Raw genomic sequence first — 11,586 nt, forward strand, 5'->3', positions numbered from 1 at the left:
CTGCTCTCCATTTCCAAGAGATAATGGGAGCACTATTTGTCCCAACGGTTGCAAAGCATGACCCGTGAACCCATACAAATCCGTGGTGATTGGGTCCAACTCAAATCCTTCCAACTTCATTTGATCAAGGGTTTTTTTAAGATAATATTTACTGAGCTACCAGTATCAACAAAGATGCGAGCCACATCATAATTGGCTATGGTCAAGGTGACCAATAACGGATCATTATGAGGTACCACCACATCCTTTAAATCTTCCCTTCCAAAACTAATGTTCGGATCAGTAGGACAGCTAAGCTGAGAATTTACCTCAAAAGTTTCCAATCTGCGCCCGTGAGCTTTGCGAGCCCTTCCTGAATCACCATCTGTAGTGCCTCCTGAAATCATATTGATCATGCCCCTATGGGTGATTTGCAATTTGTTCAACCCTATCTTCCTGACCATTTCGTGGAGCTCTTCTTTGATGATCAGGTTGGTTTCCCCTTACTTCATTTCTCTGATCCCTCCATTGAGGAGCTCGGCCTTGGCGAGGAGGATTTGCCCTCTGAGTCAGCTCAGCCCTGAGTCGAGCATCCTCAGAAATAATTCTCTGCACCTCATCGCCTAGCCTTTAACAGTCATTAGTGATATTCCCATACTCCTGATGAAAGTCGCAAAACTTGTCGGATGGCGGTAACCGCGGGCCTTTCTCAGCATTTCGAGGCCTCACAAGCGCTCGCTTATCCTCACAGACTTGCATTGCCTTCTCCAGGCTTACCGAGAGTGGTACGTAAGGGTAGGGTCCCTTAGCCCTGTTCATCTCTTTCGCAACACTTTTTCTTCCAACATCTGCCTTCCCTTCTACCTTTGCTCCTATCTTGGTACTTGGCTTACTCCCAGACGTTCCTTCATGTCTCATTTGCCTTTGTGCATCCTCCAAATTCACATACTTCTCAGCTCGACTAAGGAGCTCGTCATAAGTCAAAGGAGGCTTCTTGACCAAAGATTTGAAAAACTCTCCTCCCCTCAACCCTTGAGTGAAAGAGTTTACCAAGGTATCTGCAGTGGCCGCAGGTACTTCCAAAGCTGCTCTATTGTAGCGCTGAACATACTCCCTCAAAGGTTCCACCTCAGATTGCTTCAGATTAAACAAACTAAGAGAGGTCTTCAAATATTTTTTGCTACTCGCAAATTGGTGTAAAAAGGCTGAGCTGAAGTCAATGAAACTTCGAATGCTACCAGGCTGTAAAAGGTTGAACCATTGCTGAGCTGATCTCACCAGAGTAGTGAGGAAGACCCGGCATTTAATTGCATCTGTATATCTGTGCAACAGGGCTGCATTTTCAAACCTTCCCAAATGTTCCTCCGGATCTGAGCTCCCATCATACTCCCCTAAGGTGGGTTGCTTAAAATTCGCAGTGAGTTCTTCATCTAAAATAGCCCGAGCAAAAGGGCTTTCTCTCTGTATCGGCCCAGGCCGACCTCCGACTTGCCGACCCAATCTCCTGATCTCTTCCCACATCACATCCATTTGGTTTGGCTGACCTCCAGGCGGAGGGGGGGAGGTGGTGGATTCTGACCCATGGCTGTTTGCACCGTTTGAGTGATGAACTGGCTGAGCTGACCTACAGTCATGTCCGCCACATTTCCTCCCCCTCCCTCTTCCTCTTCCTCTTCCCGTCATATCTACGCCTTAGCTTAAATTTTCCACAGACGGCGCCAATTGATATACCTCAATAAAGTGATCTTCTTGGATGAGCTAATTAGCCGCGCTAACAAAACTCCTCCAATAAATGATGATCTGTTGCTAACCTGAAACCACAAACAAGAGTGTTAAAGGGGGGGCCGGAAGGTGTTCCGGCATATCCCCTCCGACGCTCAAGTCAGATGCTAGGATAGCGAAATATAGAGAGTGGTGTGTGTACACGAGTGAAAATTAGGATCCAAATAATGAAAGTGAACCTGGTATTTATAGGAGAGGACTCCGAATCTTACGCTTACCTTCCTTATCAGGAACCCGAGAATCCCGGGATTGCAATCCCGAATATATAGGCGGATATATCGTCTGAATCTAGCTTGACCTGTGAAAATATCGACATGTACATTTTATCCGAGCTGGCCTGTCATCACTAAGACTCTATATTGCTGCTCTCCCGGGGGTCATATGAAAAGGGGTGAGTGAGTTATTACTGAACTCTTGAACTCGCCCTAAACATTGATCCTAACATTTTAACTAGCTCACCAAGGTTGTCGAACCCATTTACTAAGCTAACTCCCTACTAATAATGGGGCTGAGCTGAGCCCCCAGCTCCCGAGCTGAGCTCCTGACCCTAGCTGGAAATTATGGTGGGGGAGCTTGGCCGAGCTCCGAGCTCCCGAGCTGATCTCCCGACCCGAGCTGGGAATTATGGTGGGGGAGCTTGGCCGAGCTCCGAGCTCCCGAGCTGAGCTCCTGATCTAGTTCTGGTTGATTAGGGATGTTTTTTTTATATTAGGGTCATCGATAAGGTGAAGTGGTTTCCTCCTCCGGGTATTAATATATATGTGTATTCAACGTGATAATTAATGCATGTTTTTAGCATTATTATTATTATTATTATTTGAATAAAGCATTATTGAGTAGCATATATATTGTTAGTTTTGTCATGAAGCACTAGCAAGTTCGCTTTCATTACCGTATGCAATTGATCATGTTATTGTTATCCTTCAGTCCACTCAACGTCTACTTTTATATACTACACGAGTTCGATTGGTGCCTGGATATTATATATACTTTATCCATTCTAATTATACAAGTTTGTTTTTTTTTTATACACATTAAGAAAATAATTAAAATGCAAATTCTATACAAACTTCATATTTTATTTTTATTTAATTCACTCAAAAAATTATTTTATGTTTTTCAAGACGTAATAATAAAAAGGTGCAATCTATCAAAAAATTAAAAAATATTACTAAATATAATACTGAGTCTAATTATTTATATAGGGCACAAAAAAATATGACATTTATAATTGGAACGGATGTAGTAAACTATTTGTTCTAAATTTTTTTAAAAAAGTAAAAGAATACAAATTAATTTATCATATAATTTAGTCGTTCTTTACGACGATGATCATAATAATAATAAACTAAAAACCCCTAAGAAGGGTGCTGCTCAACAGCTCAAGAATCAAACAAACGACGAATCATATTCTTAACCTGTTTCTATATTCTAATATTCAAATTCCATTACGGGTGACTCAAAAAATTTAGAGGGTAAAATTTTATTTTATATTTTAAAAAAAATTATATTTTATAGTAAAAAAATGACATTTGCCTACCAGTATCAATTCAGGTGTCAATGCATAAAAGGGATTAGGCATGCTTCGTGTTTGGGGTGGCCTTCTCAAAATAGTAATACACTTGAATTTTTTTAAAATAATTTTACAAAACTTAGAAACATAATGTGTCAAATATCGACATCATATTAATTTTTTTCACATAATATTTGGTCTTTAATTTTTTTCTTCTTCCATCCCCTTCATCTCCCATTCTCGCGTACGGGCTAGAACTTTCACATCAAATTTATGTGTTCCTTTTTAAAAAAAAAAATAATTATTGATTTATATTTAAATTTTCGTGCGACATTTATTTTTTTAAAAAAAAAAATTATCTACTGCTATTATTGTTCTATTATGGGATTTCGAAATTAACTTTCATTGTTTATTTTATTTGTAATATGTACGAGGATGACTCTTGATGGTTTGAAAATATATTGATTTTTTTTCTTTTCAAATTTCGGCCTTTACTATAAATATACTCAAAACGATTAATGAGATCCTACATTAAGAGTAATACACAAATCATGTATCCAATAGTTAGTATTTTTACACATAGATGAAATTAATAATATATTGTTGATGTGACAAATCATGAAATATTAGATCTATCATTTTGGGGTAATAATCATATGTTAGGTTGAACTCAACCATTCAAAAGTCAAAACAGGTAAATGTGATCCTACATATACAGGTACTGGCTCAGCCCAAAGAAATATAAAGGTGTAGATTTATTAATACTGTAGGGTTCACTATTTTTAAGTAGACCTCACATATATTGATAAATTTTTACTATTAGATTCATTATTAAAGCAGTGCCTGAACAAATAGGCTGGAATTTTCTCTCAAAATACGCTTCAAAATATGACGAATGATGAATTTCGTAACGATTGTTTTGTTAGTATATTGTGATAAGCAAATTGCTGCAACGTTCAATGTATATTCTATTTTCTTGATATGCATCATAAAAAATTCATTATTTCTATAAATTCGTTTGTAGATGATTGTCGTGATATAGGAGAAAGAAGTATTAAATTTTTATATATTTCGGAAATACATTTTATAATATTTTATGATGGATATTGATTAATTATTCGATCCAAATTTAATTATTTAAACTTTATTGTTATATATAATAAAAATTTGATCTTCCTTAGATTTGTTATTGGCCCCTAATAGTTAGTTCAAACTCTGCCCCTCCCCTGCTATAAACACATTCTTGGACTAGTAAGTTACACTAACATATTTAGCAGGCTATTGCGTTAGTCCGATATTTTACCCAATACGCATCGAAAGGTAGCGACTGGAAATTCCCACGTCGTACAAATATATGTGTGTGTACTAGTAAAGAGCCCGTGAGATTCATGTAAGATTTAATTAAATTTTTAATTTTTAATAGGAATTAAATGTGTACGTTTTTTTTCGAAAAACAAATTAAATGACATTCTCATTTTGCATAATGTGTAATTGCCCTATTTCAACAACTAAAATTAGTGAAATTATTTTTTGTTTTTTCAATAAAATTTTCAAATAAATAATAATGATAATTGTCGATGATGAGAACAAAAAATTATTAACTCAATCGACTATAATATAAATACGGTTAACACCCTTATTTCTTCTTATGTGTCATGTTATGTATTAGTTTAAATGGTTAATTAATATTTTCCTACTAACACATTGAATTCTCCAAACGAAAATTTTGCTAATCCTCCCTCAAATTTTATCTTATATTATTAAAAATTTTATATAATAGTTGTGACAAATGATAATTTATTAACTTCTTCTCAAATTATTATCATAATTTTTCTAGTCAGAAAAATTATTTAAGTCATTTACTTTTGATTATTTTTCCTTCTTATGTGGGTTTTTTTTTCTTTCAAGTGCCCACCTACCATACCCACCACCATGCCCACCAATGATGTGGCACTATTCTATTGGATGTGATAAAGATGTGATAAATTGTAGGTCCAATAGAATAGTGTCACATCATTGGTGGGCATGTGATGGGCATGGTGGGTGGGCACTTGAAAAAAACTATATATATATATATATATATATATATATATATATTTTTAGCATAACCACGTTGTCACATTTTTATCCCCCGAAAATATTTGCACATTTTTTTAGAGAAATCTCATTTTAAGTACTTGCCTCAATTCAAACTTTAACCACTAACCAAAAGGCAGAAACAAATGTCTTTTTTGTTTTTGTTTTTTTTGAATGGACAGAAACAAATGTCTTGTAATAGCAAAGTTGCACATTTCAAACAAGTATAATTTTGAGCCATTTCAGGCTACATTAATGTAAAATTTACTCCACATGTCAAAATATGTGTGCGACCCAAATTAAAAAAGTGACGCAAATATAATTTTGGATAAGTGGGTGAATCGGATACTATGTGAAAATGTATTATTCTTAAATAAACCCTGTATCCCTAGTTGATATGGATGCTTGGCTCTATTGGTGATATCCCGAGAAGTTAAGGGTATCAAGGCTGATACTCGGAAAAGAAGGTAAGAATTCCAGGGTCGAGCCGTTAGCTCGGGGTTGGACGGGTAGCTCGTCTCAGGGGATATTTGAGGAAGAGGGGGCCAGAAAGACCAAGTCATCATTATCCAGTTAACACCTATTTTCAGGAGCATGTTCCCCACGTTGTCATGACCCCCGACATCCCGGCCTGTTCACCCATAAAGCAGGGACGTGGCCAATTTAACCATCCACGATGCAGATCGTGGCCACTACCCAGGAAAAGGCGGAATAGTCATCTCACTCTAAGGCCTATAAATATCTTCCAACAGTATTAACAAGGCACTACAAGAAAAATGGGTTTCCGCGGCACAACATCAACGGCGTTAAATAAGCTCACTTCCCTATCTGAATTTGACTTAAGCATCGGAGTGGCCCCGTCGAAAAACCTTTCGGTGCCCCACTAACGAGCTTTTGGTGTATTTTCCTTGTGCGCAGGTGCATCACGGAAGGAAAGTGGTAAAGCCAGTGTATTACTCATCTTATAATATTTTTAGCTCGGTCAATTAGTCAAGCCCACCTTTTCTACCTTGTTGGCCCGGGCATCTGGTTTATCAAAACCACATCATTGACGTCGTCTGTGGGAAGCTTGTTTTATATACGTAGATATGGCTTCTCATTATCAACCCCCACCCGAGAAAACTCAGCAGAGACAAAATCTTATCATTCCTATTGAGCAACTCGAAGCATATATCTATGGAGTAGTGCAGAAACTCTTAGCATCTATGGCACCACCAAAAGCGAGGGAAGCAGTAATGGAGGAGGAGGAGGAGAATCAGGGTAACTCAAAGTCTCAAACCCTAAAGTAAAATCTAAAGGAGGCGAAGAGGAAGAAATCTCTTGGATACATTCCATGCAGCCCTCTGTGATGGATGAATTACATGAGTTAAGGAGAAAGATACAAAAGATAGAGGAATCAGGTCCCAGCATGGCTCGGCAAGCCAAGGTTCAGGGGTGCCCTTTTTCTCCAGAAGTGATAAGGGAGCCCCTGCCAACCCACTACAAATCATCAAAAATCCGGGAGTATGACGGGAGTACTGATCCCGAGGAAAACTTGGCCCGGTTTGAAAACGTGATCATGTTGTATTTACAAGGACAAAATTAAATGCAAGATCTTCTTGACCATCTTGGTGGATTCAGCCCAATGGTGGTTTGAGAAGTTGGAGCCGCAGAGCATTCAGTCATTTTCCGAATTCAAGCATGTGTTTTTATAGCATTTTCAGCAGCAAGAAATACAAAAAAAAAACTGCCTACAGTTTATTTGAGGTGAAGCAGTCGGGGGAGGATCCTATGAGAGCTTACATCAGAAAAGACCAATAAGGCTGCTTTGGAAGTCCCGACTTGTGCCCAGGAAACAAATATTACTGCATTCACTCAAGAACTCCGGGAAGGGGAGTTTTTCAAGTCATTAGTGAAAAAGGCACCTCGGACCTTTGAGGATTTGTTGGCCAGGGCTGAGAAATACATCAATATGGAGGAGACTCAGAAGCAGAAGAAGGAGATGGCCCGGAGAGAAGTAAGTCGGGATAGGAGAAGACAAGGGAAATCAGGGATTCGATGGGACGATTGTCCCAGTATGCACCAATTGGGGGGCCCGAGACAGGGCCGTAAATGTGTGAAGAGGAAGTTGAAGCACGGAGCCCTGTTCCTAAGATGAATCCTTTGAAATATTGTGTCTTTCATCAAGAAGGCACTCATGACACTTGTGAATGCAGGATGCTTCAGCAGAGGCAGCGGAAACCTTATGTCGGGGATGGTAGGCCGGTCTAGAAAAATCCCCGGGGTCCACCTTGGATCCAGGAGTCATAGGTGTTGGCTTATCTTAGATCTATAATTGGGATAATACTCATATGTTAGGTTGAAATCAACCACGCAAAACAGATAAATGTGATCCTACATATACAGATACTGGCCCAACCCAAAGAACATCTAAAGGTGGAGATTTATCAATACTGTAGGTTCATTATTGTTAAGTAGACCTCATATATATTGATAAATTTTTACCATTAGATTCACTATTAAGGCAGTGTCTGAACAACTAGGCTGAAATTTTCTCTCAACACGTGCTTCATAATATGATGAATGATGAATTTCGTAACGATTGTTTTGTTGGTGTATTGTGTTAAGCAAATTGCTACAGCGTTCAATATATATTCTATTTTCTTGATATGCATCATAAAAAATTTATTATTTCTATAAATTCGTTTGTAGATAATTTTCGTGATATAGAAGAAAGATGTACTAAATTTTTATATATTCAAGAATACATTTATATTTTTTTATGATGGATATTGATTAATTATTCGATCCAAATTTAATTATTTAAACTTTATTGTTATATATAATAAATATTTGATTTATATTTGTTATTGGCCCCTATAATATTTAGTTCAAACTCTGCCCCTCTCCTGCTATATAATATATATATGTGTGTGGTCGTGTGCCCCCAAGGGAATGTTTAGTGGAATATGTGAATTCTTGGCCAGAGGTTATGAGTTCAATTCTCTCTACCAACATCTTCTTGGACTAACCTGTCACACTAACATAGTTTGCAGGTTATTACGTTAGTGTGTGGTCGTGTGCTCCCAAGGGAATGTACAAGTTAGTGGAATAGGTGAATTTTTGGCCAGAGGTTATGAGTTAAATGTCCCCCGTGTGGGACCCACATTAAAAAAAATGAAGCAAATATAATTTTGGGTAGGTGGGTGAATCGGATACCATGTGAAAATGTATTATTCTTGGATAAACATGCATTCTAGTTGGTATGGATGCTTGGCTCTATTAATAAATAGCAGCGATTTCCCATTCTTCTGAGTCTGTATCCCAAGAACTTTGGATATGGGCACTGGCCAAAATTCCTGAGACTGGAATCAAATGATTCTGATTCTCATATATATAGTGCTAGTATTCGCGTCGAGTTTATAAACGTTGCTGGCTCTCATTGATCGAACCATATCTATCTATACTTCCAGTAATAAGCTAGCCCGTGAGTTACCAATCTGTTTCGTTTAATTTCAAGGCAGGATCAGCCATGTTTAATGTGGAACATATATATTCTTGTTTATGTTTTGTGTTGTTTTATGATGATGTATATCATGTTCTATATGTCTCATTAATAGTGCTTCTCCTGATCATTACTTTGTTTGTATGTGTGATCAGAAGAATCATGAACGCCTTAGCCGCGACCAACCGGAACTTCAAACTGGCAGCCCGGCTGTTAGGATTGGACGCAAAACTTGAGCAGAGTTTACTTATACCATTTCGCGAAATCAAGGCAAGCTTGCATGCTCTGATGCTATATATATATCTAACTGATGAAGCTGTTCGTAAAGATGCATGTATGTATTAGTATATAATGCAAGTGGTGCAGGTTGAGTGTACCATACCAAAAGATGATGGGAGCTTGGCGTCTTTTGTGGGATTCAGGGTCCAGCACGACAACGCTAGAGGGCCGATGAAAGGAGGCATCAGATACCATCCAGAGGTGAAATCGAAACTTTGTTAGTTGATTGGATTAAGTGAATATTGATTGTTGATGGTAGTTGTACTGGTACATGGGTCGATCAGGTCGAGCCGGATGAAGTGAATGCCCTGGCACAGCTGATGACTTGGAAGACCGCTGTGGCGAACATTCCTTATGGGGGTGCCAAAGGGGGAATAGGATGTAACCCATCGGAGTTGTCACTTTCGGAGCTGGAAAGATTGACAAGAGTTTTCACTCAGAAAATACACGACGTGATCGGAGCTCACAGGGATGTTCCAGCTCCTGATATGGGTACCGGTCCGCAGACAATGGCTTGGATACTGGATGAGTACTCTAAGTTTCATGGCTATTCGCCTGCAGTAGTGACAGGAAAGCCCATTGTGAGAATCTCCATCAAACTCTCATGATAAACTGATTATATTTCATTGTTAAAGAAGTTTTACATGGTAAGAGTACATCAGGATCTTGGTGGATCCCTCGGCAGAGATGCAGCTACAGGAAGAGGCGTCCTGTTCGCAACACAAGCACTACTCGAGGATTATGGCAAAACCATCGCTGGCCAACGAGTTGTTGTACAGGTACAATATAGCAGGGATTTTCTCTATTCTATTTTGCTTTTGAAAAGCAGTATGTTTGCATGTATGTGATATAGGTAAACTGTGCCGCCTGCAGGGGTTTGGAAACGTGGGATCTTGGGCTGCTCGGCTCATTAGCGAGCAGGGAGGAATAGTAACTGCGGTGAGCGACATCACCGGAGCTGTAAGGAACAGAAATGGACTTGACATACCAAGGCTTGTGAAGCACGCGAAAGAAAACAATGGCGTGAAAGGATTCAACGGCGGGGATTCCATTGATCCTAGTTCCATTTTGGTGGAGGATTGTGACATTCTTATCCCTGCAGCCCTTGGAGGGGTGATCAACAGGTCGAATTTGTGATTCTTTTCGCGTTTAGCATGAGTTTGTACATTATTTCAGAAGTATGTGTTAATTTGTGTTCTGATGAAGGGACAATGCCAAAGACATCAAAGCCAAATTCATCATTGAAGCAGCTAACCATCCAACTGATCCAGAGGCAGACGAGGTAAACACACATGTATATAAATACATGTTTGCTTCTTATCATATTCTAGCATATAATTAACTTATGACATGTAACAACAATACACAGATCTTGTCTGAGAAAGGAGTAGTTGTCCTTCCAGACATATATGCAAACAGCGGGGGTGTGACAGTTAGCTATTTCGAGTGGGTTCAAAACATTCAAGGGTTCATGTGGGACGAGGATAAAGTGAACGCGGAGCTGAAGACATACATGAGAAAGGGATTCAAAGATGTTAAAGAGATGTGCAACACCCTTAGCTGCCATCTTAGGATGGGCGCCTTCTGCCTCGGGGTGAACCGAGTTGCCAGGGCCACGATACTCAGAGGGTGGGAAGCATGAGCATTCATATGATAAACACTGCTGTCCACCTTAACTTTATTTGCTTTTGGACAAATTTTCTTTGTCTTGATTGTTGTAATAAGATCATCATATTCTGTCTCCCCCCGAGTGATCCGGCCCGACAAACTGGATGTTGGTGATAAATTTTTCATATCAATCCGATGTATATTTGAACTTTGGTTCCAAAAATGTGCAAAACAATAATAAGAGCAGAGAATAATAGACATGAGACCCACAAATTTATGTGAGCTTATACCAATACATGGTAGATAATACACCATATACTTTTCACTCGGGATAACATAACATGTACCTCGTGTCATGGTTCAGTGAGTTTTCACCTCTGCTGCAAGAGAGAAGAAATGAATATAATAACCTTTTTCCCAATTGGTCAACTACGATAAAAGCTAGCCATCTGCACCATAACATACACCTGCATATTATTTGTCTCAATTTTTTTTTCCCTCCATTCCAAGTACCTACTATTATCAGGCAACTGAGCGTCGAAGTAATAATGCAAAAGAGGGGAAATTTCGACAAAATCAATTCCTTGTACCATTTTCTATGCACGTCCACATAATGTGCAATGCCATCATCTAGGACAATTACAACAAGAAAATCATCTTTTAAAAATCATAAATTGCACATTCCAGTTGTTCCAACTTCTCACTTTTTTGAAAAACCTTCAATTATTGAAGAAATCCCACCTTCCTAAAATCACCATCTTATCCTTCAAAACATTAAAAGATGATCTGCACCATATCCAACGTCATTATTCATAGGATCAGATACCATATATGTTCTTTCCAACTTGATCTTCATACATTCCTA

General features: G+C 38.6%; 2 protein-coding genes across 2 annotated transcripts; one reads left to right on the top strand and one right to left on the bottom strand.

Moving 5' to 3' along the window:
• Nucleotides 1–609: 609 nt before the first annotated feature.
• LOC140888528 (uncharacterized) lies at nt 610–1,662 on the bottom strand. The gene has a single exon (XM_073296218.1). The coding sequence runs from the start codon at nt 1,660–1,662 to the stop codon at nt 610–612; it is 1,053 nt and encodes a 350-aa protein (XP_073152319.1).
• Nucleotides 1,663–8,669: 7,007 nt separating this feature from the next.
• Nucleotides 8,670–10,896, top strand: LOC140890923 (glutamate dehydrogenase B). The gene is made up of 8 exons (XM_073299090.1): nt 8,670–8,816; nt 8,990–9,104; nt 9,201–9,314; nt 9,398–9,694; nt 9,776–9,892; nt 9,987–10,237; nt 10,320–10,395; nt 10,483–10,896. Exons 2-8 carry the CDS (start codon nt 8,997–8,999, stop codon nt 10,753–10,755), a joined length of 1,236 nt encoding a protein of 411 aa, XP_073155191.1. The 5' UTR covers nt 8,670–8,816; nt 8,990–8,996; the 3' UTR covers nt 10,756–10,896.
• The last annotated feature ends 690 nt before the right edge of the window (nt 10,897–11,586 follow it).

This window comes from Henckelia pumila, chromosome 3, assembly GCF_033568475.1.
Source record: "Henckelia pumila isolate YLH828 chromosome 3, ASM3356847v2, whole genome shotgun sequence".
NCBI classification, from domain to species: Eukaryota; Viridiplantae; Streptophyta; class Magnoliopsida; order Lamiales; family Gesneriaceae; genus Henckelia; species Henckelia pumila.